The 27,269-nt window shown below is 40.9% G+C and overlaps 1 protein-coding gene across 1 annotated transcript in view; it reads left to right on the top strand.

The window, feature by feature from the left end:
• HSD17B12 (hydroxysteroid 17-beta dehydrogenase 12) overlaps nt 1-27,269 on the top strand; it is a 168,832-nt gene that overhangs the window by 88,602 nt on the left and 52,961 nt on the right. The window contains exon 4 of the mRNA XM_069553954.1: nt 15,725-15,832. Coding sequence (XP_069410055.1) covers nt 15,725-15,832 — 108 coding nt within the window. The remainder of the gene's footprint in view (nt 1-15,724; nt 15,833-27,269) is intronic.

The raw sequence follows: 27,269 nt of genomic DNA on the forward strand, positions 1-27,269 counted from the left end.
CTCCAGTACTTTGGCCACCTCATGCAAAGAGTTGACTGATTGGAAAAGACTCTGATGCTGGGAGGGATTGGGGGCAGGAGGAGAAGGGGACGCGAGAGGATGAGATGGCCGGATGGCATCGCCAACTCTATGGACATGAGTATGAGTGAACTCCAAGAGTTGGTGATGGACAGGGAGGCCTGGCGTGCTGCAGTTCATGGGGTCGCAAAGAGTCAGACATGACTGAGCGACTGAACTGAACTAACTTAAAGATTCATGCACCACAGTGCCCAGACCCCATAGAGTCCCCTCCCCTTGAGTGTAGGCAGGACATCTTGTAACTAGGTTATATTTTATGGTGAAGGTGAAGGGAATTAGCAGATGCAAGTAAGGTCTCTCATCAGTTGACTTTGAGTTCTTCTAAAGGCAGATTATCTTTGATGGGCCTGACCTTATTAGGTCAGCTCTTTCCAAGCTGGCTCAAGCCTTCCCCGAGGTGAAGAGATTTGAAGCAGCAGAATTATTCTTTTGGCCTCGAAGAAGCAAACTGCCTTGTTATGGGGAGGACCATATGACAGGGAATGGCAAGTGGCCTCTAAGACCAGAGCGGCCAAGTTTTACAACTGCAAGGAGCGGTTTTCTGTCCAATAGCCAGTGAGCTTGAAAGCAGAGCCTGAACCTCAGGTGAGATCACAGACTTCTGAGACTCTGAGTGGAGGACTCAGCTATGCCATGCCTAGATTCTTGACCTACAGAATCTGGGGGCTGACGAATGCCTGTTGTTCTAAACAGGCAAGTTTGTGGTCGTTTAATGTGCACCAATCGGCAACTCGTATCTGTTCCCTGTTTCACATTTCTGAGGTCACACTGTAGATCTGGGGGGTGGATCCTGGCGGCGCAGGTACAGAGTACACTGCCTCGTGTCAGGAATGATCCTAAGAATGTATTTTTTAAAGCCTCCACTCTGTCCTTCATGGCCACAGGTGTATATTCTGCTATGATGTTTTTATAATCCACTTTTGTGGGCAACTCTGGAATTACTCTAAGTTCTCTTTTTATCTCCCCCCCCCCCAAATTAAGAAGCTGTATAAATATATACATATAAAATTTATTTATGCATGGAAATATTCTTTACATACTATATTCAAATCAGTTTTATTAAAAAGCAGTATTTTTTTCTGTATTGTGAACTAGTGTTAATGTTTCTAATCTCTTTGATATGAAGTTGTAAAGAATGTGCATCTCAGGGTATGCAGATAAAGTATTTGCTGAAATCCCTTTGAGGTTTTGTAGAAAGTTTATTTTCGTTGATTCAAAGTTTTAAAAGATGATGGAGTATTTTACAACTTGTAATCGAATTAATGACATTCATCCTGAACTCTCTGACCTTCAGAACTTACAGTTTATCTCATATTTTAAAATTGTGAAATGGAACTGATCATTTTTTACTTCACCTTCATGTACTTTTAAATATGTGAAACTTGCCCAAAGTGATGCAAAGTACGTGGCATGAAATATAATCTACCATGTGGGTAATAAAAACTTACCTGTTCTTATTATAGATATTAATGATTAGTTAATCTTAATTATTAAGGATTATCAGGATTCTTAAACGAGCTAGAGTCCATACCTTTTAAAAACTGTTCCATTTTGGAGTGTGCAGTCAATTGACAGCATTGTTTTTAATCCAGAATGCTCTATTAAATACCGAGTACTGTTAACAGAACATGATTCTGTGGCCATGGATTAGCTGTTGGGTGACCTGGCTCCATCTCTGTTCTTCCCCTGAGGACCTTTGCCACCTGAGCCACCTGGCTGCCTGTTGCACTTTGTGTTGGACAGATGTATTCACATCTGTGATGTTGACAATATATGCTTTCTATAACTTAGATGATTATTGTAAGGATCAAACAAGATAATATATGTGAGAAATTTCTGAATGTAAGGGGAAAGCTTAAATTTCAGTATTTGCCTTCCCCAGTATTATGTGTGAATTGCTTTCTTGGGAACTAAGTGAGAAGTATAATTACTGTTGTCTTCCCTGGTGGCTCAGCAGCAAAGAATCTGCCTGCCAATGCAGGAGACACAGGTTGAATCCCTGGGTTGGGAAGATCCCCTGGAGAAGGAAATGGCAACCCACTCCGGTATTCTTGCCTGGAGAATTCCATGGACAGAGGAGCTTGGCGGGCTACAGTCCATGGACTCCCAAAGAGTCAGACACGACTGAGCGACTTTTTCAGTCACTAAGTCTTATTTGTTGGTGGCACTTGATAATGAGGAACAGGAGAGGATAAAAGGGAGATAAAAGATCTCTTGCTTTTCAAGGTAACTCTTCATGGCAGTGACACTGTGGTCATTACTGAAGCTTATAAAGCAAAAAGGAAATGTTGCTACAGAAGGGTGTTGGCTGAGGGCCCAGTTCTGTGACTGCCAGGGGTCTGCCTGAGTTTATTACCTTTAGGATACATGAACTGATTTCCTCAAAGCGACCAGCGAGAGTTCCTGAAAATTTGGTTGAAATACATATAGAGAGACATGGACATTATTAATTACAGACACATTATGTTTTTATATTTTACATTAAATTGTATGACACTTGTCAGTTGGAAAAATTTCAAGTACTCATTTTTTGCTTAGAAATAATTGAAAAGTATAGTAAATACAGGTAAATAAAGTTTACTTCTTGAGGATTCAACATTCAATCAGTTGTCTAATTCAGCCCATTAATTACCTGTGATACTACAATTTTGTCATAGACTAGGATTGGCATGGAATTTAAACAGTGTTATATCAGTGTTATAACAGTGTTATACCAGTTTAACACATCATTAGGAATAGAATTTCTTAGCTTCAAAAAAAAATCCCATTTTAAAAGAATTTTTGTTCAGTCATTCCCTGTCCCTCTCACCTTGCTTTTATTTTTTCCCCCCATGGCATTTATTACCAAATACGATGAATTATATTTTTGCTTGTTTCTTACCCTTGTTCTGTTAGAGGAGCGCTGTGAGATGAGAGAAATAGAACACGAGAGTTCCAAACCGTCAGAGGAACGTATTCAGCTCCGCTACTGAATATGGAATCGGGTTGTAGCCAGACCTCAGTGGCCGGGGCGGGGTACCTGGAGTGGCCCACAGCAATGCATTCATGATTGCTGCCTTTTAAGAGTGTTGGTCAGGGTAGAGGGCGGAGAGAATCCGTGTGCACGTGTGTCTAAGACGGAAAGCTTAAACTCAGTTCCAAAGGAAACTCTTGGAGAACTGACCCAAGATTTAGAAGCTGAAACCTGATTTTGTCTGAATATTCAGAGTAAATATGCCTTTCAAGGGTAAACTTGCATGAAATCAAGTTTAAGAGGCTGGTAAACAAAAATGACAGAGAATGAGATAGTTAGATGGCATCACTGACTCAATGGACATGAGTTTGAGCCAACTCTGGGAGATGGTGAAGGACAGGGAAGCCTGGCATGCTGCAGTCACAAGGAGTTGAACACAAATGAGCGACTGAACAACAGCAAAACAAAACTGAATGTCCAGTTTTATTTGTTTATTTTTTATAGGAAGTATAACTATGGTGAAGGCTAGCGTGCTTATCAGTGTCACTGCTTCCTGTTGGCAGATGTAGAGAGGAAGGCAAAATAAAGCCAGAAGTTCCCTTTGTGAGTGTGCCGTCTGTTGCCCAGAGAGTCTGTGTGTTTAGGGGCATCAAGTGAAAAGTCTGGCATTTCCATTTCCATGAAGGGAGCAGCCTTGCCAGGATACCTCGCATTTGCTGCCTCTGGCCAACCTCCCTCAGCCTGTGCTTGGTGAACCCTTCCAAAGCTCGTCTTAGCGACTCTCATTTTCCTGCATGCAGGTCTCTCCAGCATTCCCCCTCTTCTACCCAACACTTTATTTCTTTATATGGTATACTGCTTGCAACTTGGCTTTCTTTATAGTTCTGGTAGTCCTGGGAGTGAGTCTTGACCAGAGGAGTTGTTTGTTTTCTTTTAAAATGACAGAAATGCTTCTGGCTTTCTAAAATTCATGAACTAATTAATTCAGACTGTAAAAAAGCCGAAGTTGTGGAGAAGGAACTGGCAACCCACTCTAGCACTCTTGCCTGGAAAATCGCATGGACAGAGGAGCCTGGTGGGCTACAGTCCATGGGGTTGCAAAGAGTCAGACATGACTGAGCGAGCAGCTAGTCATTTTGAGGGGAGGAAACAGTCCCAGAAAATCTGAGGTGCTCGCCAGAGGCCCCAGAGCTTTTGATGGCAGAGCCAGAACTGTGGCAGAGGACTCCCAGCTGCCAGGCCTCTTGACCCTGGCCTCTCTCGCCAGATACCCAGGTGGCAAACTAGAATCTAAAGTCTGTTTCTTACACCTGAGGGCTTCCCTGGTGGCTCAGTGGTAAAGAATTCGCCTGCCAGTGCAGGAGATGCAAGTTCCATCCCTGGTCCGGGAAGATCCCACATGCCTTGGAGCAGCTAAGCTACTGTGTCACAGCTACTGAGCCCGTGTACCACAACTACTGAAGCCCGAGCAGCTTCGAGCCCATGCTCTGCAGCAAGATGCCCGCAGTGAGAAGCCCACACACCACAGCCAGAGAGTAGCTCCTGCTTGGCACAGCTAGAGGAAAGCCCGCACAGGAGGGAAGAGCCTGCACAGCCATAAATAAATAAAATCATGAAAAAGAAGGAAGAAGCCGAAGTTGGTTCCTTTTTCTCCTGTACCCAATTTAAAAACACAAATACCCTGACCGTTCTACATCTAGGAATTTATCTTACAGAAAAACTCAGGTAGCTAACTCCACGAAGATTTAGGTGCAGGATATTCAGCAGTAGTGAGATATGAGAAATGATCGACATGTCTATCAGTGACTCCCTAATCCACTCTTCTGTTTGATTAGAGACAGGGCCCCGCCTTCTCAGTGCAGATGGTAGGCCCTAGATGGTTCTGTGTTAGCAGACCAGCTTAAACGCAGGGCAGTGGGAACATAAGCCACCTCTTCTTGGTCAGTGACTCCTTCCAGACCTTGATACGGACGATCAGAACATCAGTCATGTGATTCATTGCCTGTCTTGACCACAGTTCCAGAAGTAGAAGAGGTGACCAACATCCATAAATAGCCTTGAATGCTTTGACTCAGTAGGGCTCTTTGATGTGTTACTCAATTTTTTCCTTAACGACTTCCTGCCTTTGTCTGTTGCCTGCGTTACAGTCTTTCCCAAATCTCACGCAGACTGTTCCCAAGGTGGCCTTAACTAGACTACAAGTAACCTTGCTTTGGATTATGATTTATTCTACATACTTCGGTTGTGTATGTATTATCATTATCTTTTATTACCATGGCTTTGGCCTGGGGAAGGGTCTGGGAAGCTGGGGCGGGCATATGTGAGGGAGCAGCCTCCGCTGCAGCCATCGCTTCTTCTGGTCAAACTGCTTTTGGCTTTGGTGCTAACGAACATAAACATTCTGTAGTTTCCTAGGTCCTTATTTTGTCTCTCTCTCTCTTTTTTTTTAAATAAAGCCTTGGTGACCTATAAATTCCTCTGCATTTGTTGGCTTCTCACATTCTGTTTCTTACCACTTGCCAGGTTACACTCCCCCTCTCTAAGACAATGAATTCTTCTTTAGATCTGTGCCTGCTCATACTGTGTTTTGAATGGCTTCTTAAATTATGGCCCAGAAATTCTATGTAATTAAAAATGTCTCTCAGTACGTACTGACCTGAAAGGCCATGTTTATTTAAAAAGCATTTAGAGAGTAACATATTTAGAGAAGGTCTGGTCTTACTGTTGTTTAAAACAAAAATGAAAAACCAAAAAGCCCAGCCTGCCAATGCCACATATGTACAAATAGAAAAATAACAAAACTCAAGAACCAACTCTGTGTGTATATATGTCTATATGCATCAAAGAAAGATCTATAGGATAACAGAGCATTCACAGTGGTTATTTCTGGGGAGCTGTTAAACCAAAAACATTTATTCTTTTGAGGGTGATGAGTGCTTTGTGATTCCAAATAAAAACCTTATTTCTATAAAAAGTATATACATATACAGAGTATTTTGCCTGCAAATTTAGCGAGTTCAGGGACTCTTCCAATAATTTTTTTGACTCAACCCGTGTGTTTTGATATTACTGTCTAATATCCATCTTAGTTGGTCTGTTTTTAAGTACTGAGAAAACACTTCATCTTTGTGTTTATGATATATACATTGTAATAATATGTATTGAACTTCTACAATGTTGCTTTGAAGCAACCATAAGGGTAATAGAAATGATATTGCCTCTGTCTGCTGCAGAGAAAACTTGTTAATTAAAAGGTTTAACTTATATCTCCTTGAACTTTTTCTTAAAGGCCCATTCTACACAAATCCTACACAAATCATTCTAAAGTCTAGGGAGCCAGTTTTATTGTATATTAAGTGGGACCAACATGTTTTAAGACCAAATTTATGATATGATAGTTATATTTTTTACATGTTAAATACATACTTTATAGTAAATTGGGTCCTTAAGGCAATCAGTATTTGGGGGCATAATTTTACTGTTTTAAATTATTATAGAGGCTAATGGTATTATATGTTTGTGTATTTATGTTACATTATTGGGTTTAGCTATGATTGATTTTGGTACCAGAAATTCCAATTATAAAATTGTTTCTGTGGGCAAAGGGGATCTATTTTTCAATATCTGTTTTGTGTACTTTCTGGAAATACTTGAGCAAAGTATGTGGAGTTTTACATGTTTTTAGCGTGAAACTCCATAGGTAACCAAGAGTCTGTTTTGCACTTCACAGCACTTGAATCTACCAAGCAAAGGCCCCAAATAAAGCTACCCCTTCTTAAACTAAGACTTAAACTAGTGTTTCATCAGCCTTTATTTCACGTTGTGTATCAAAGACATTTGTGTATCTAAGATGTTGTTAAATTGTGTCTAACTCTTGGGATCCCATGAACCGTATAGCCAGCCAGGCTCCTCTGTCCATGGGATTTCCCGGGCAAGGACCCTGGAGTGGGTTGCCCTTTCCTTCTACAGGGGATCTTCCCGACCCAGAAATTGAAGCCGCATCTCCTGCATTGGCGGGTGAATTATTTTCCACTGAACTGCCTGGGAAGCCTGTATCTAAGATACTTGGATACATTTACAGTGTTCCAGGCTTTGGAGAGGAACCCAAGGCCTGCCTGCAGCACCTTTGGCTACTCTATTAAAGTAGAGTAGTGTCTCTCAGTGGCTACTCAGGTAGTGTCTCTCATCTCAGGAAGTGTCTCTCAGTGGCAGCTAAGTGTGGGACACTGCCCAGTATGTATTTGTGTCATGCCTGTGACACTGTACAGTTGGTTGCCAAAGTTTAAGTTCTTTGCTGGGAGCAGCTACACTCCAATCATAATGAGTAAACTCACCACTCATATCTTGGTTTCCAGATACTATTTTCTAATAAAGGGTGTAGTGCTCCTTGGAGACATTGCTAGTTCCAGGGCTGGGGCAGGGAAAATAGAAGGTGAGCCTGGAATATTTTATTGTGCCAGAATGCAAGAAAGTATTCAAAGAATAATGAGGATGCTTCAAAAAGACACAGAAACTAGTTTGAAGAGACTCCCTGTCATTAGTCAAATCTGGATAAATTGAACGTTAAAATTAAAATAGACATAATTATTGAATACAATAGGAAGTTATGAACCCAGGCTCATAATAATAAATGCATAAATTGAAATTTTAATGAGAAAGGGAATTTTATATAGTCTCAAAATCTCTCCCCACAAAAAACCCCAAATATTTGTAATTACAAAGGGGAAAATAGTAACTTTACAGTGGAAGAGCCAAGCAGTTACCATTTTAATAAGCGATCAAACGTATCTTCATGGGTAATAGGACAGTTGATAGGGTACAATGAGAAACAGTTTCATGTCTATGATATTCCTGCCAAGGATGTATAACCCAAATCTAATCATGAGGAAACATACAAACCTCAATTGAGGGATGTTCTACAAAGTAATTGGCCTGTGGTCTTTAAAGTGTCAGAGTCATAAAGGTCAAGAAAAGACCAGAAAACTGTTCCCAGGTTGAAAGGCTAAACAGACGTGGCACCTAATGCAATGGGTGATTCTGGTTTGGATCCTTTTGCTGTAAGGACCTCGTTGAGACAACTGATAAAATTTGAATAGATTCCAAGAGTTACAAGGCAATACTGTATCAAGGTTAATTTCTTAATTTTGTTGCTTATGTAATATTTAGGAGACTGTAGGAATTACATATGAAAGGAACATTCTTAAACTTTTTAGTCTCAGGACCCCTTTATACACTTAAAAATTGTGGAGAGTCCCATAGAGCTTTCGTTTATGTAGGATACGGCTATCAATGTTTATTGTATTAGAAAGTCAAGCTGGCTAATTTTTTAAAATAATTTTTCAATTCATGTAAAAGTAATAGCAATAAACCCATTCTGTTAGTGTAATGTATTTTTAGTAAGGACAATAGCTGTCTTCTGAAACAACAAGATTCAGTGAGAAGAGTGGTGTTATTTTACATTTTTAAAACTCTCTTTGATATCTGACATAGAAGACAGTTGTGTTTGCAGATCTGTTTCTGCATCCATTATGTGAAAATATGTTCTTCTGGTTGAAGTTTAAAAAGAAAGGGCTTCCATGGTAGGTCAGCTGGTAAAGAATCCACCTGTTTGATTCCTGGGTCAGGAAGATCCCCTGGAGAAGGGATAGGCTACCCACTCTAGTATCCTTGGGCTTCCCAGAGGGCTCAGATGGTAAAGAATCTGCCTGCAGTGCAGGAGACCTGGGTTCGATCCCTGTGTCGGAAAGAAGATCCCCTGGAGGAGGGCATGGCAACCTGCTCCAGTATTCTTGCCTGGAGAATCCCCATGGACAGCGGAGCCTGGTGGTCCATGGGATCACAAAGGGTCAGACACGACTGAGCAGCTAAGCACAGCATAGCACATGAGAAGAAAATCTGGTTTACATGAATATCTAGTTGGAGAAGAGAAAGTGATTTGGGTCGCCTCTTCAGATAATTGTGGATATTTTTTTTGGTTACTACATCGACATCCCTTAAGTGGAAATTTCTTCAAGGTTAGTTGTGATATGGAATCTGAAAACATATCAGTGAACTTTTCATACTCCATTACCTTAAAATCCACGTGTCTGTCTCCCACATTGAATAGGTCTTCGTCCATCATGATTTTTTAACTTTATGATTGGTCTTTGGAAAATATTGGTTCCTGAGTTTTGCAAATCTTAACAAATGTTGACACTGTTCCCCTCCCCGCACCCCCCATCCCCCGCCGCCAAATTACAATGACTAATATCAGTCCTAATCTCATCAGAAAAAAAAATCTTTCAGTCTCAGGATGGTGGATTCAAGTTTTACAGGATTCTAATTTTCATTTAAAATCTCCCATTTTACCATGGACAGTAAATCCCATTGCTTTTCTTAAAGTGTCAGACTAGCTTCATCCGTTTTTAGGATATGTCTGCCAAATCTGAATAAGCATAGTTTTTCTGTCAGTTGTTCTTTGAAGTAAAATGATGCTGCCTGAAAAAAGGGCAGCTAATTCAGCTCACAACTCAATTGTGCTTGCTTTTTCTCCGGACAGCCGTTATACTGAGTACACAGAAAAAGTGCTTTATGTAGACTTCCCATTTTGTCACATGGAACATTAAAAAGATGTATACACAAGGGTAGAGATTTAATAAAAATTATTTTACTGCTTCATATAGGAGCCATTCTTTAACAAAACTGACTTTTTTTCTTTTTTACTGCTGGCATGTGAAGAACACAGTGACTTTAAACATAGTTAGGTTTCTTGAGAAGATTCTAGCAGTTTTACCCACCATTACTTTTGTGCTATTGGTGCAGTTATCACCAACTAAAAAAGGCAAATAATGTCTTAGTAATTTTGACTCTAAAGAGCCATCAGGGTCATGGGTCACTATTTGAGAACGGCTACACTGAAGTATTTATGGGTGATGGAATCTGAATCAACTGAATGAAACATGGTTCAGGAAAAAAAAATTCCTTGTACAGTATTTGCAACTTTGATTGAGATTATTTCAAAACTAAAAAACACATAAATGATAGCCTTTCAAATGATGAAGACTGAAATTTATGATGATAGTCATTTGTGAGTTTCAGCAAGATACCAGTAAATTCTTCTGCAGATTAAGTGGCATACGTCATTTAGTAAACTTTTTGGCATCTAGTTGATTCTTAGTAAATGATAACTTATGAATTATTACTGTAATAACTGTTATCAGGTATTACTCCTGTTTAGTTGGTAGGCTATTAATTGCAGCCCTAAGCATTTTACATGGTACCTCTGAGTTCCTTAGGACATCCTAGAGTCTAGGTGACTGGTGTCAGATTTGTATTCTTAGTTCCAATACTATAGGACGAGACTGTGAATCAGCACTTTTGCTTTTACTTCGGCTTAATATGTAAAAACTGTGCTCCTTCTGCTTTAAATGAAAAGTGTTGTTTTGTGTTAAATAGAAAAATGGTTCTACTCTTGGCAAAATGTTGAACTGTATTGATCTTCAGAGTATTAATTGCCGTAAAGTAATTATTTCAATAGCTAATATTTTAAATTTTATGGTAATTTTTTTCAAAAGTCCCTGGATTGCTTTTGTTTTGACTTTAAAGAAATAAAAGCAACTGTTAAGCTTCTTTTTTCTAAATACCTAAGTGAGAGACCTAGATCTTGAAAAGAATACTTTTTCCTGTGGTGAAATTTCACAAAACCAGAATGGAATCTTGCAAGAACAAAGTGACAGGTTGAAATAAAAAGAGGTCACTTTAAAACAAAAGCAGCACAGTCAGCATTTTTAGAAGAAAGGTACTGTGTGATGTTTGACTTCTAATTAATTTGAACTATCTTTTTATTTGAAAGAAGAGAGAACTGTTATGGAGGGTTACAGAAATATCCCTTTCACTTTGAGTTATATCCCTTTTAGTTCACGTATCCTGCATGGGAAATTGGTCAGCTCTGGCCCAGGTCTTACTGGCAGTACTCACTACCTTCTGTGTTCATGAGTTCCACGTGGTGGATTCAGCCAACCCCAGGATCACGTGGTATGTTTACAATCCTGGGTTGGTAGAATTAGTGGATATGGTCGGCCGAATATGGGACTTGAGCCTCTGTGGATTTTTATATTCACAGGGCATCCTAGAAACAGAATACATAGATACCAAGAGACAAGTTTAATTTCATTTCTCAAGCCAACAAAGAGAGGTACCTCAACAAAAAAAGTTGCTTTTCAAAAGAAAAAAAAGTATTTTATGTGATTTTTTAAAAAATGCTGAGACATAATTGGAGGAATTGTTACGTATCTTTATCCCACAGCCCTTCAGGGTATTGATTTTTAACTTATCAGAGCTTCTGCCTTGGAAGAAAGACAATAGAGGCAGTCATGTTGTGGACCGTTGTGGTGGACAAGGATCAGGGTACTCAGAAGTATGTCTCCAAAGCTTCGGTGAAGTTCTTACTCTTCTCCAGTGGTGGGCTGTTGCTGAGTTGTAGACGGGTGGTTGTATGAAGAGCCTCGGGTAGGAGATGTGGTGAACCTGGAAATGAAGATTGTATTGGAGTGGCCAAAAGGTTTGTTCAAACCTGAGTATAATGGTCCCCGCTTATGTTCCAGGAGCTTGTTGCATCCTTGTGCTCGTGTTTAAAACGGAGGTTTCTTGTTCATCTGTGTTGGCTTCTGTTGGCAGGGCCAGATGAGGGTTGATAGGCTATGGGAAGCAGGGAGATGCCTAGATTTATTTCTACAGTTTTACGGAAGCCAGCTGTCTCCCACCCCAGCCTTTTAGAACATCTGTCATTATTCTCTCCTAAGAGCCTTGGCCCAGAGAGCGGCATCTCCTGTCCTGTGTTTATGTGCGTGCTTCTATTTTTGACTCACACAGCTTGGTGGTGGTGGTTTGGGGGGGCAGTTCATAGAGTCCTCACATCTGGTCCATGGACCTCGTCAAGAGCATGCATAGCCCATAACCTTGGGAAAGGAAATGTGAGGGAAGACTCCTGGATTCTTCTGGGGGAGTTTTCCTCACTATAAAACGGACCTAAACAAGATGTCCCATTGTTGATTCTGAACGTTGCCTGCATGGACGCTTGGAATGGCAGTGACCCTCTTGAAACCAAGGGAAGAGCCAGTCTAGAGGAATAAGAGAAAGGGTGGAAGGACCCTGGAGCCTTTGTGACATTGTTGAGCAACTGAACAAAGCAGATCCAAGTCCTTGTCCTCACAAGCCTAATTCTAGTGGGAGCGGATGGCAATAAACATGTACATTAACAAAGTACATACATTAGAAAGGGGTATGTGCCGACTAAGGTCTTTCTAGTCAAGGCTATGGTTTTTCCAGTAGTCATGTATGGATGTGAGAGTTGGACTGTGAAGAAAGCTGAGCGCCGAAGAATTGATGCTTTTGAACTGTGGTGTTGGAGAAGACTCTTGAAAGTCCCTTGGACTGCAAGGAGATCCAACCAGTCCATTCTGAAGGAGATCAACCCTGGGACTTCTTTGGAAGGAATGATGCTAAAGCTGAAACTCCAGTACTTTGGCCACCTTATGCGAAGAGTTGACTCATTGGAAAAGACTCTGATGCTGGGAGGGACTGGGGGCAGGAGGAGAAGGGGACGACTGAGGACGAGATGGCTGGATGGGATCACTGACTCGATGGACGTGAGTCTGAGTGAACTCTGGGAGTTGGTGATGGACAGGGAGGCCTGGCGTGCTGTGATTCATGGGGTCGCAAAGAGTCGGACACGCCTGAGCGACTGAACTGAACTGAAGCACAGTGGGATGAAAAAAAGCAGAGAAGGGGGAGATGGAGTGCAAGAGACGAGTAGCTGCATTTTTCAAAGGCTGGTCAAGGAAGACTTCTCTGACCCAACAGAGATGCAGGATCTGGAAGAGCATTCCAGACAGAGGGCATAGAAACTGCAAAAGCCTTGAGTGTATTTGGAAAAGATTCTGTGTCTACAGAACTGCCAGGACCCCTGTGACCAAGGCTGAGGAGTGACCGGAGAGTAGGTGGGTAAAGATGAGTTTGGTATCAGGCTGATGCTGAAGACTTTGTTACTGTATGTGAGATGGCACCCTTTGGAGGTTTGCAAGGAGGGAAGTGACAGCATCTGACCTATGTTTTAAAAAGAAGACAAGCCCACAATAGGGGCAGTGGAGAAAAGTTAAGAGAAAGAAAACAGTGTTAACTGGACTAGAGCAGGATTCAGAGAAATTCAGGTATAAGTTCAGAGTTTTATGTATCTGGAAAAACTTGCATCAAAAGCCATTTTATTTATCCTAATGTGATGACATAAGAAAACTTAAAACTTACTTATGCCATATGTGTATAAGGCTGTGCCATGTAAGTACATTCACCAAATCTTCTGAGATCTAAAAGTAAATTTGATTCAGTGGCTGTTAGGTGGCTTTTATTACTAGAGAGAAATTTTCCTAAATGTCAGCATATAGTGGTAGTGTGGAAACAGACTTTGCTTTTCTTAAATAAATAGATAAATTTTATCTTATTTTACCTCTGGAATAAAGTTTTACTTTCAATAAAAGGTTTCCTTCAGCCTTTTGATTTTAGTCTTTTTTCTTGTGAATTGGTGGCTCTAATAAAGGCAAGAGTTCTTTACTTACTTGTGGTAAATTCTGTGAACCATTTGTGATAAGACATGTTAGACCAGCTATGGGGGAAAACCCTGTATCTGGCTGTCCATTACATGAGCACATATCATAACTAATTTATATTCGAATTATAGGTGTACCTTTACCACTAGATAAGGTGTTTTCCAGGTCAATTTTTATCCTCTCTAGTTTATTCATAGATTCCTATCTAGAGTTGATAACTTTTCACTGAGTCTAACTAAGAATAAATCTGTTGTGAACCAGCTGTTTTAGTTTCAGACATAAATCCTTTTAGGTCAAGAACAGAAATCTCTGTGGATTAATGCTGTATATTCTGTGATGAGCCGGCATTGACTTCAAAGGAAGAGCATTTTATTTTTGGAAGTAGGGTTTTTAAGTTAATTCTTTGAATTCTCATCCAGTTCCAAAGAAGAAACATTCTTAGAGACTTTATGGACTGCCTCCTGTATGCCAGTACATAGTAGTGTTGGTAATATTTTTGTACCTTTGTGTTGATAGTACTAATAAGTATCAGTACCTTCTAAAAAGCCTCTTGATGAAAGTGAAAGAGGAGAGTGAACAAGTTAGCTTAAAGCTCAACATTCAGAAAACTAAGATGATGGCATCTGGTCCTATCACTTCATGGGAAATAGATGGGGAAACAGTGGAAACAGTGGCAGACTTTAGTTTTTTGGGCTCCAAAATCACTGCAGATGGTGATTGCAGCCATGAAATTAAAAGACGCTTACTCCTTGGAAGGAAAGTTATGACCAACCTAGATAGCATATTCAAAAGCAGAGACATTATTTTGCCAACAAAGGTCCGTCTAGTCAAGGCTATGGTTTTTCCAGTAGTCATGTATGGATGTGAGAGTTGGACTGTGAAGAAAGCTGAGTGTCGAAGAATTGATGCTTTTGAAATGTGGTGTTGGAGAAGACTCTTGAGAGTCCCTTGGACTGCAAGGAGATCCAACCAGTCCATTCTGAAGGAGATCAGCCTGGGATTTCTTTGGAAGGAATGATACTAAATCTGAAACTCCAGTACTTTGGCCACCTGATGCGAAGAGTTGACTTATTGGAAAAGACTCTGACGCTGGGAGGGATTGGGGACAGGAGGAGAAGGGGATGACAGAGGATGAGATGGCTGGATGGCATCATCGACTCGATGGGTGTGAGTTTGAGTGAACTCTGGGAGTTGGTGATGGACAGGGAGGCCTGGTGTGCTGTGATTCATGGGGTCGCAAAGAGTCAGACATGACTGAGCAACTGAACTGAACTGACCTTCATTTTCAGAAGAGGATGCAGAAGCCCATAGACTTGCTCAGAGTCATTTAGCAAGTAAGTGTGGAAGTGAAATTGGTACCCATGTCTCAGTAACCTCACCGTTGATGCCGTGTTCTCAGAGCAGCTCACTGGTGAAGGCAGAAATCAACATGACATGTTCCTTCTCATGAATATGCTTTCTCCAGCGCCTCACTTGTCAGTGTGTTATTTCCCTTAGCTCTGTTTAGACCTTAATAGTCCTGTGCAAAGTGGAACACAGGTCTTTCTTGTGTCACTGTATGGCTCCATTACTGTGCATTTTTTGTGCGCTTTTTAAATGTAGTGACTATTTATTATTAACCAAGTTTCCAGATTCTAATATCATATTCTTTTTAGTTCCAGATTAATAATATGGATTTTTTTGTTTTAATAGATCACACTTTACAATGTTTTGTGACATAGAGACTTCTTCCAGAAAGAATGAGGTTATCCATTTACAATTAAAATCCTAAAGCCAGAGATACTTAAAGAGTATATAGCATGATGATATGAACCATATTTTATAGTTTATATCTAAGGATCTAAAAAGTCATCATTATTGATTTATAGGAGAACTGATTAAGGAACATTCAGGCAATTCTGTGATAACACTGGAATTTTTGTTTCAGAACTATTGTGCTGATTCTATAGCATCTCTTAGATGGTCTCATGATTGCTTAAAATTATCCTGGTCTAAATTTTATCTCAAATTGGGGTGGGGAAAGTGTTTGAAAGAGTAATGTCATCAAATGCTTGAATCTTATTTGCCATATATTAATTTTCCTCTCTCCATTTGTGTTTTTTTTTTCCCCTAGGAGAAAAATTCAAAGTGGAAACAAAGACCGTTGCCGTTGACTTTACGTTAGAAGATATTTATGACAAAATTAAAACAAGCTTGGCAGGTCTTGAGATTGGTGTTTTAGGTTTGTATCTCCGTCACATTTATAGATTCTTCTTGCATCTGTTGATTAGTACTGTTTTCATTTTGAATGTTAGGTGTTCAACTGGTGGCCTAACTAGTGAAGAGAAAATTGTCTTGTTAATACAAATGATCATTAGATGATGTTAATTTATATATGTGTGAATCTTTATGTTTTATGTTGTGTTTAATGACGACTACAGTTTAGGTTGTTTTCTTGGCTTTATTTCCACTCTTTCATTCTCTCGGTATGTATTTAAATATAGCTATATTATTATAATCTTTTACAGCAGGTGATGCTGACCCATTTTTGTAGTTGAGGAAATAAAGGCTTAGAGGGGTATTTCTTAGCCTTTGTTCAGTATTACCCTCTCCCCAACAAGGAATCTTTTTAGACATTATTTTCCACTAGTCTTCCCTCCCATGAAATTTTAGTACCGCAGATACCCTGTGTATCTTGTTTACAAAAGCTATACCTGTGCTTTATATACAGAAAGGTTAAGAGCTCACACCACGCCCCCGAAACAATTTTTGCCCACTGAGGGGAGCTATCACCCCAGTCGAGAAGACTTGACTCAGGTGAATGACTTACCTGAGGTCACAGAGACGCTGAGAACTGCACCTGGGTTTTAGCCACTACAGTAAATCCCCTACCTAAAAACGAGTTCCATTCTGAGAGTGTGTTCCTATGTCCAGTTGGTAAGTCCACCAAAGTTAGCCTAGGTCCCAGCTAACACAGCTGGCTATATAATACTGTACTGGAGTAGGTTTATAATATTTTTCACATAAATGACACGCAAAAAACAAACGAGCACAAAAAACAGAGAACATGTTTTTAATCTTACACAGTACCTTGAAAAGCACTGTTGAGTACTGTTGTACTTTTGAACTTTTCAGTAGTGTACTAAAAGTACTATCGTACTTTTCAGCAGTGATGCACCTACCAGCCACGTCACTGCTGCTTTAAGCTTGCTTCCGGACATCTCGGGCTTAAAATAAAGTTACTGCACGGCTGCGCTCTACGCAGTTGTTGTTCAGTCGCCCAGTCGTAGCTGACTCTGCAGCCCCGTGAACTGCAGCATGCCAAGCTTCTCTGTCCTTCACTGTCTCCTGGAGTTTGCTCAGACTCATGTCCATTGAGTTGATGATGCCCTCCAACCATCTCATCCTCTATCAGCCCCTTCTCCTCCCACCTTCAGTCTTTCCCAGCATCAGGGTCTTTTCCAGTGAGTCAGCTGTTCACATCAGGTGGACAAAGTATTGGAGCTTCAGCATCAGTCCTTCCAGTGAATATTCAGGGTTGATTTCCTTTAGGGCTGGAGTGTTATACAAGGCTTTCTTCATCTGTTCTTTCCTGACCCAGATATAGAAAGCCTACAGCGTGAGTTTTAGGCACAATAGGCAGATCTGTGAAGGATGAGGTACAGGGTACCCACTTGCAGAATCCTAGGACTTTTGTCAGTACATAAGCATTAATATTTAGACATAAGAATTGATATTTTCCTGGGCCACGTATGCTAATGGAACCACTGCTTTTGTAGTCCAGCCCGTTAGTAAGTTGCAGCCTGCGAGTCAGCAGTTTCTACCCTTCTTTATTCATTCACCAGTCAGTGAACTGAAGATACAACAGTGAACAAGAAAGCACCTAGCTTTATGTAGTATAATGTTCTGAATGGAAAGACGACCCTGATCAAAAATAGTTATCTGTGGGATAAGTGTTGAGACAGTGAGGGCCAGGGTGTAATGAAGAGGATAAAAGGAATGGGAGAGTCGATATGGGAAATAATAATGGTGACTTGGCCTCGCCGGTAGGGTAGGAAAAAGGATGATTCCAGAAATAGGAAGGGAGACAAGGAAGCAGGACTCTGCATGTGAGCGACGCAAAAGAACTCTTGATGACCTTCAGGTTTCTGGCTTGAACATCTGTGTTGGTAATACCGTCTAATAAAATGGGGACTCCTAGAAAGGGAAGCTTTTGGGGAATGAGGATCGTTTAAGTTTGGGGTTCTTCTAGGATGCCCAAATGGGTTCTTTTTTAATTTTTTTTTGAGCGTAGTTGCTTTACAATCCCGTGTTAGTTTCTACTGTACAGCGCAGTGACTTGGCTATATGTATACGTGTGTCTCCTCTGTTTTGGATTTCCTTCCCACCTAAGTCATCACAGAGCACTGAGAAGAGTTCCCCACGGTATACAGTAGGTTCTCATTAAGTGTCTCTTTTACGTATAGTACTGTATATATGGGCTTCCCTGATGTCTCAGTGGTAAAAGAATACGTCTGCCAGTGCAGGAGATTACCTGCCAGTGCCAACCCAGGGTTCGATCCCTGGGTCAGGAAGATCCCCTGGAGAAGGAAATGGCAACCCACTCCAGTATTCTTGCCTGGGAAATCCCATGGACGGAGGAGCCTGGTGGGCTACAGTCCATTGGGTGGCAAAAGAGTCAGATATAATTTAGCAACAAAACCACCACAACAGAAGTGTATTTATGTCAATCCCAATCTCCCAATTCATCCCCTCCCCACCAGGTGGGGTTGTCAAGTTGATAGTTGGACATTTGGGTCTAGTTTTCAGTAGAGCTCTGAACTAGAGAGAGAGCTTAGAGGTCAGTCATCTCTGAGTAGTTGTCTCATTGGAGAAAGACTGGAGCTAATCCAAGGAGAATGGAGAGAAAGTAAAGAGGAAAACTGGGACAGAGCTCTGTGTCATCACGGGCTGCCTGGAACTAGTGTGGAGGAGGGGTAGTTTTTTGCACAAGTTCAGCACTGTCCACTGGAAATATAATGCAAGCCAGGTATGTGATTTTAACCTGTCTTATAGCCACATTTTTAATAAATGAAAAGGAACAAATGAAACTAATTTTAGTAATGTATTTTATTTTAACCCACTGTATCCAAAGTAGTATCACTTTACCAAGTAATCCACATAACACTTTCGGAAACATTTTATATTCTTTTTCTCATACCAAGTCTTCAAGTCATGGGGTGTGTTTTACATTTATAACATTCTCTCAGTTCGGACTAGCTACATTTTAAATGTTCGGTAACCACCCATACCTAGTGAAAGTGTTAGTTGCTCAGTAGTGTCTGACTCTTTGTGACCCGGTGGACTCTAGCCTGCCAGGCTTCTCTATCCATGGAGTTCTCCAGGCCAGAACACTGGAGTGGGTAGCCATTCCTTCCTCTCCAGGGGATCTTCCTGATCCAGGGATCGAACTCTGGTCTCCTGCATTGCACGCAGATTCTTTACCATCTGAGCCACACACATGCCTAGTGATAGACGTCTGTCTCCAGTTCATCTTGGCTCTCTCTCATCCTCAGTTTGTGTGGGAGAGCCATAAACATAACTGTGAGGTTTTTCTTACGCTTTGACATGGCTTTTAACCTGGGCAATTTTGCAGTGTCTGGCAATATCCAGACACATTTCTGGTTGTCACTAATTGAGGAGAGAGGAGGAAGCTCTGTTGGCCCCTGTGCAGGGTGGGAGGGAATGGTGGTAAATGTGCTCAAGTGCTCGGATAGACTCCCTCCACAAAGGATGATCAAGCTGAAATCTCAGCAGTGCTGAGGTTGAGGTTAAAATCTTAACAGTGTGGCTTTGAAGTTATACTGTAATTAAACGATTTGGTTGAAGACTTATTTGGGCCCCCACACACATACACAGACAACTTAAGTTTTCAGTTCTAGGTTGGTTACAGCTCAATAATAAAAATAATTAGAGCTAATGCTCCTTTAAAGTTTATAGCAGCACTTTCACATTCATTATACTATTAATTGGCTATACAGTTTGTTTTCTTCCTACTCTGTCAGAACTATCTCCTTAATCATAAGCTTTGTATAATTATTATTGACATTTATTAGCAGATATATAGCATTGTAATTTTAATTTGCCAAGATTTTTGTGGAAAATATTAAAATGTCCTTATGAGCTAAATTTTATCTTACTACTAGGTCATATTTCGACCTAAATCTTATAGTTCTTTCTCTAGTGTGGGTGTTACCATCTAGAACTTGTGGGAGGGGTCTGGTGTTGATTTTTTATATTATTATTATTACCTGAACATATAGCCCCTTCACTTTCTCCCTCTTCCCCCACCCCAGTCCAGATCCCATTATACCCCCACCTCTGTCTAAGAAGGGTAAAATAATTTATCCTCCTTCCTCCTCTGCTTAATGTCAGTCTCACCTTTATAATATTACCTAAAATAACAAGCATATACATTGATTTCTGTAAGATTTAGCAATCAACCCATATTAAGTCATAAGAAAGATTTTTTTTTCTGCTGAAGAAATTTTAATGAAACCAGTAATGATAAAAAGAAATAAAAATCACCAAGGTATATTCCATTTGTTTGAATAGCATTGACCACTAAAAGCATAGTCAGTGCTTAATAGAGAATTTCTGTTTTCAGAATTGCAATAGAAAATGCTATGTGTTAGGAAAGAAATATTAATTTTTCAATAAGATAAGTGGGAAAAAAATGGCCAGGAATTCTGTGAATTCGTACTGAAAGCTCACCATAACTTGATCAGACTGCAAATGTGTAAGGTTGAGATGATGAACTCTACTCTTTTGTGTAAAATAAGCAAACATCTCCTGTCTTCTGTCAGGCAAATGCCAAGAAACACAGATTTAAGAAAACTTAAAAACAAACTCCAGCTATTTAGAGAAAATGACATCAATCCTGCTTTCAGTGAGCAAACAATTGGTTAACAGAATGTGACTGTTACAATGCTCAGTCGATTGCTCAAGAGGGACTCTCGTGTGTGTTCCAGATTGGTTGGAGGACATGCACTACATCACAGACCGCGTGCTCTACCAGGGCTAGGGGAGTAGGCTTGGTTTTGGAGTATGCCACAGACACTTGTTTCAAATTCCACTCTGACTTTTTTTTTAACTTTTAAATAGTGGCATTCTTTATTCTAGAGGCAAAAATAGAAAGGTCCTTCTGGAAAAAGATGCTTAGTTTGTCATTCATTAAAAAAAAAAAAAACAACCATAGGTTTTTTCAAGCTTTTCATGTATCCTGGACCAAGAGTTTCCCTATGCCGAGTGCTATGAAGGTCCTTTCCACCCATAGGCCATTATTTATGTAACTTGTAGAGTCCAGAAAATCTGTTGGTGCCGGGTGTCGATATGTAATGGCTTAGGGTCTTAGACCTGTTGATTACCCATCAACTTTTTTCTGTCTCTACACAGTGCCCATAATTATATTAAGAGGCATCTTTTAAATAACAACAGTATATATAGACAATAAAAGTCAGTTGATTGCAAAATCTGAGATAGACATTATTCTCTTTTCTTCCTGTGCCCTTCATAAATAAATAATTGTCCTATTAATGTATTTGGTGGGTCATTTTTTAATTGGTATCTTCCCTTCTCAGCTGAATGCAAAATTTCTCTTGATTATCCTTACCTATGCAGCCTTATGGATTATGGGGAAAACATCAGAAGCATTTGTGTTCTGTTTTTCCCCCTACAACTTAGTATTTGTTCTGGGATGGAAAATAGTTGAGTGTTGGGAATTAAGTATCTTAAAAGATAGTTTGAGCAGAGATGAATAGTTAAGATCAGTCCTGTAACTGTTTATATTTAATTTTCAAAGCTTCTTAACAAAAGACCAAAAATATTATTAGCTACTTGGGGGAAAGGACCAGTTAGCTTCAAAATGGCAAACTCCCAGGGAATTAGTTTGGTTGAGATCTCTAGAAGGCTTCGTTATAGTTCAGTCCCCAAAGTGTCAGAGGAAAAGGAAACAGATGGCTGAGAGTGGGGACCACAGGGCGGTAGGAACCGGGCTGAGGAAAACTTTTCTAGGAACCCTGGGAGGGGAGAAATCTTAAGCACTTTGGGAAGTTATTATGTGGCTTCTCAGTCCCAGTCGATGAAGGAAATTACAAGTACAAGAGGCTTGCTGCTTTTTCAGAGGGTTTTAAAATATGTAAAGCTACAGATGATCTTCTTGCCATTCTCAGGAACTTTACTATTTAGAAATTAGTGTTAAAGTGCCTTCTTTTGAAATGTAAATGTCTCAGGAAGAGCAGTGACATCTTCATTTACATCTTATTGGTATTAGTGTATTCAGTTTACTGCCTACTTGCTGGATCAGTCACCTTGAGGAATGACTATTTCAGTTAAGGGAAGATGTGGAGAAATCATTTTGAAATGAAGTATCGAGGCTTAAAGAGCTAACTGTAGTGGTAGGCTGATGAATAGTGGGGGTGCTTAGGTGGTGGTGGTGATTTAGTTGCCAAGTCGTGTCCAGGTCTTGTGACCCCATGGACTGTAGCCCACCAGGCTCTTCTGTCCATGGGATTTCCCAGGCAAGAATACTGGAGTGGGTTGCCATTTTGTTCTCCAGGGGATCTTTCCAACCCAGGGGTCAAACCTGGGTCTCCTGACTTGCAGGTGGATTCTTACTGATGGAGCTACCAGGGAAACCCAAGGGTGCCTAGAGAGGGGATGAAAAATAGAAGGGCAAGATAAGGTTAGTTGAGAGAGCACCAGTGATAAACTTTGGATGTCTGGAAACACCCTTCTTTCCTTTTCCCTTTTTTTTTTTTCCCCCTTGCCCTGTAGCCCAGGTATAAAATGACTCTGGCTCAAGAAAGGACAGAGGCTTTTGTTTTAGTATGCAAGAAAGGATTAGAGGAGCATGGTAGGATGGTAGTTTGTAGAGAGGGTGAATTTACTCTATTATGCCAGGATATAATTTTCATGCCTTCTTGGAGTTTGGGACATTTCTGAAACTTCTCTTTTCTAATACATTCAGGTTCTGTCCCAAACCACCAGAGTTAGTGTAGACCCCACAGGTACAGTGACACAGTCCCCAAATAGACTGCGCTTGCTTCAGACTCGAGCTGTAAGTTTGAAGGTCCCCAGGCCACCTGCACTTCTGACCAACTGGCCACAGATTTGTGGTTTCCCATGACCCTTTCAGGTGCAGCAACTTGCTGTACTTAAAATTACAGTTTTCTTGTGAAGGATACAAATCAGGGGCAGCCAAACGAAGAGACACAAAGGGTAAGTCCGAGAGGGGTCCAGACGCAGAGTTTCTGTGCCCTGGCCTTGTGGGGTCAGGACTCATCACCCTTTCCACACATCGATGTGTTCACCCACCGGGAAGCTCCATCGAGCTCAGGATCCAGAGTTTTTATTGGGGTTTCATTATTTAGGCATGATTAATCAAACCTTTGGCCAAGTGATTCAACTCAATTTCCAGCCCCCATCCCTTTTCCACAGGTGGGGCTGGCTAAAAGCCCCAACTCTAGTCACCAGTGGCTAACCCCAGGTTTTTTGTCTCATTAGCTTAAACTCAGCTATGATCCAAAGGTCCCGCCATGAATAACAAAGACATTCCAAGAGTTTAGACATTTCCATTCAGGAATCTGGGACAAGGACCAGGCAAACTATATCATACAGAATTCTTCATAATACAGCCTTTTTCCTTTTATAACTGTTTGTTTTCCTCTCCCACCCTACACTCCCTGCCCCCCTGCTACAGGCAGATCCTATTGTTTTTTAATAATTTTATTTAATTAGTTCTTTGGGGCCGCACTGGGTCTTTTTGTTGCTGTGTGCACGCTTTCTCCAGCTGCGGTGAGCAGGGGCTTCTCTTCTTTGCTGCCATGCTGTTCACGGCCGTGGCGTCTCCTCATGCAGAGCCCAGGCTCTCAGTGCGCAGGCTTCCGTCGCTGTAGCACGTGGGCTCGGTAGTCGTGGCTCACAGACTTGGTTACTCCATGTCATGTGGAGGCCTCTGGACCCGGGATTGGACCCTTGTCTCCTGCATTGGCAGGCGGAGTCCCATCCGCTGTGTCATCAGGGAAGTCCCTTCCTGTGTGTTGATAGTTGTGCCCCAACTCATTCAACAGGTAAAATTGCGGAGAGATAGCAGTAAGCAAAACTGATACTGTTTTTGCTTTCATGGAAGACAGCCACTGAGCAAGTAATTAGGAATATGTTTCATGTAATGAAAGAGTAAATTGCCGAGAAGGCTAAGAGTGTCAGAGAGGATCTCTCCGAGAAAGTAATATTTAAGTTGAGACCTGAAAGCTGATTAATCCTGCAAGAAAAGATGTTTCCAGGTAGAAGAAACAGGATGTATAAAAACCCTGAGGTGAATGTGCTTGGCAGGTTGGAGGAGCTGACAGAAGGTCTGTAAATCTAGAGCGCAGATTGTACTGCTAGAGTCTGGAGATTAAGCGACGCCACAGAAGGCTTAGAAATCCAGGTTGATACGTTTCGACTTTCTTGACAGGACAGTGTAGACACTGTACAGTTGTAAGCAGTTGATACCATTCTAGCATTTTAGATCCTTCTGACTCCTGAGTAGAAGAGTCAAGGATTGATGCCGAGACTGATGAGGCTATTTCAGCAATGAAATGTAAGATAAGGGTGGCTTATGTTAGAATGATGGCGGTGGGAATGGATAGAAGTGAATTGACTGGAGAGATGTTTAAATGGAAGTAGGACTAATTTCCGATGAGGTCCTCATCACAGGTCTTGCCTGACTGAGGAGTCAAGAATAGTAGCAGTTTGCTTTTAATTATTATTGCCGAGATTCACAAAGGGTTTTTATATGCCATGCACCATGCTGATGAATCTCATTCAATACCCAACAATCCTATAAGATAGATATTAATATTTCTATCCCGTTTAACAGACAAAAAACAGACTTACAGTGGTTAAATGCGTTGTCCAGGATTATTTTGTTGTTTAGTCGCTAAGTCGTGTCAGACTCTCTGTGACCCCGTGGACTGCAGCACGCCAGGCTACTCTGTCCTCCACTGTCTCCTGGAGTTTGCTCAAATTCATGTCCACTGAGTCAGTGATGCTACCTGACTATCTCATCCTCTTTTGTCCCCTTCTCCTTTTGCCTTCAGTCTTTCCCAGAATCAGTCTTGTCCAATGAGTCAGTTCTTTGCATCAGGTAGCCAAAGTCATTCAAAAGCAGTCCAAGATTATACAATTACTAATTAGCAACTTTCAGGTCAACTTGAGTAGCTGGGGGCTATTTCTCTAAGACAAGAGACCATGGACCAGGAGCAATTCTGTAGAAAACAATGATGATTTCATTTTGAGTTATGTTAAACTTGAGAAAGCTGTGAGAAAGCAAAGTGGAGATTCAAGTAGACAGTAGGATCTGGTGTAAACGCCTTCCTTTGGGCTGAATGAAGCAGAAGCCTGATGCAGCCAATCGTGGCAAGCAGAACAGGTACATGGAATTTTTAGGAGACTCATCAGGAACGTTATTAGACTAAGTATAGTGCCTTATGGGCTTCCCTCGTAGCTCAGTTGGTAAAGAATCTGGCTGCAATGCAGGAGGCCCCGGTTCAATTCCTGGGTCAGGAAGATCCCCTGGAGAAGGAAATGGCAAGCTACTTCAGTATTCATGCCTGGAGAATCCCATAGGCAGAGGAGCCTGATGGGTAGAGTCCATATGGTCCCAAAAAGTAGGACATGACTGAGTGACTTTCACTTTCATAGTGCCTTATAGTTCCATCAGATGTATTGAACGAGATTGGATTTCTAAAGTGAGAATAAGGTTGAACTCAAATATATTTCCTTTTACTCAAAACCCACTAGTGGTATTAATTAAAGCAAAACCTTTAGCTTAAAACTGGGCAATTATCTGTGATTTCAGAAATGTAAGCAGAACCATCATTCATGAACTGACACACATTCCTCCCGTTCACTGAGCTTTAACTACCAACCCTCTCCCATCCTTCTGTCCTCATTCTCTCTTCCAACTTGATGGATGGCAAATCTTACATGGTTTTGTAATGAGCATCACGTAGCAGTTTGTAATTAAACAGTGGAGCTGAAATGTTCTGTTGTGTTGCTTCTGACTCAATCTTAATTTTTCAATTTCTGAGTAAAAGCGCTGTAGATTTAAAGCCTTGTAAACTCTCTTTTATTTAGAAATTGCTACTCACAAGTGTAGGAAAACTGTAAAGTTTGCAAAATGTTTTACTTGCTGTTCCAAATATCATCTGTCAGAGTCTGAACATGTGCTAGCTCCAGCAATATGTTAAATAAGGCAAAGAAGGAATTTTCTTTGCATCACTTTCCAAACTCCGCAGACTGTAAGATTAGATTACTTGAATGAAGTAAAGAGGGAACAGGAGCAGTTAGGATAAATTCAATCCGTGTAAAGTTATTCTGGTTAACTCTTGCCTAGAGCTCTCTTTTAGATGGATCTTCCACTTCAATGCTCGTTATGTACAATAAAAACGTAGACCTTGACTATTGTGCTGCAGCCCCAGCCCCTACCCTAGTGTTGGGTGCAAAATAGGAGTTCAGTAAACACTTGTTGAATAAGTGACCACACAGCAATAACAACTGTTTCTCCCCACTTATTAACAGACTAGTATATTCCAAGTATTAGTCGCTCACACAAGAGTTGTGTCCAACTCTTTGTGACCGCATGGACTGTAGGCTGCCAGGCTCCTCTGCCCATGGAATTCTCCAGGCAAGAATACTAGAGTGGATTGCCACGCCGTCCTTCAGGGTATCTTCCCGACTCAGGGATCCAACCCAGGTCTCTTGCATTGCGGGCAAATTCTTTACCGTCTGAGCCACAGGGGAAGCTACCAGGGAAGCCCACCACTGCCACACTTTTGAGGGGTTTCGCTTGGGATTCTCTGGTAGCTCAGATAGTAAAGACTCTGCTTGCAATGCAGAAGAGCTGGGTTTGATCCCTGGGTCGGGAAGATCTGGAGAAGGGAATGGCTACCCACTTTAGTATGGGTGGGTAACCTGGAGAATTCCATGGACAGAGTATGTTCCAGGCATTGGGTTAAACATTTTATGTGTATTATCCCATTTAATGCTTAAATTGTTATGCCTAGTTTATATATAAAGGTGATGAGGAAACCGAGGCTTACTGGAGTGAAATCACCTGCATCTCATTAGGACCTGGTAGCTACAGACAAATCTGGGTCTGTTGGACTCTGAGATCCATCCCCTCCTGGTTCGAAAGCTTAAAATAAGAGAAGTTTCTCTCCACTCATGGTGTTACTTGGGTCTACATTTTTAAAAATTCAGTATCTTTTGCAATAAAGTGAGGTGGCAGCAGTTTTTAAAATTCAGTTTTTTATGAATGAACTGCATTAGCGTATCCAACTACAAATGTGACAAAATGTAAACTTAGTATCATGTTTTCTACTTTGATGTGATAAGAGAGAAATAGAGAAGACTGCATTATTTGTTATGTATTAGGAAACCCCATCATTAGGCAGTGAGTTTTTAAACTGCCTTAATGTCTTATGTGTGATTAATCTGGCAGAGGCAGCAGGTTGAAGGTGGTCTGTGTGTGGTTACCCATATCTGTTATTCTTGTGTTCGTTCAGATGGACTTTTATTCTCTAGCAATTTATTGTCATTTGCTCCTCCCTCATGCCCAACCCAGATGCCAGAAATTGAATTTCCTAATGACATCA

This window comes from Ovis canadensis, chromosome 15 (genome assembly GCF_042477335.2).
Source record: "Ovis canadensis isolate MfBH-ARS-UI-01 breed Bighorn chromosome 15, ARS-UI_OviCan_v2, whole genome shotgun sequence".
NCBI classification, from domain to species: domain Eukaryota; kingdom Metazoa; phylum Chordata; class Mammalia; order Artiodactyla; family Bovidae; genus Ovis; species Ovis canadensis.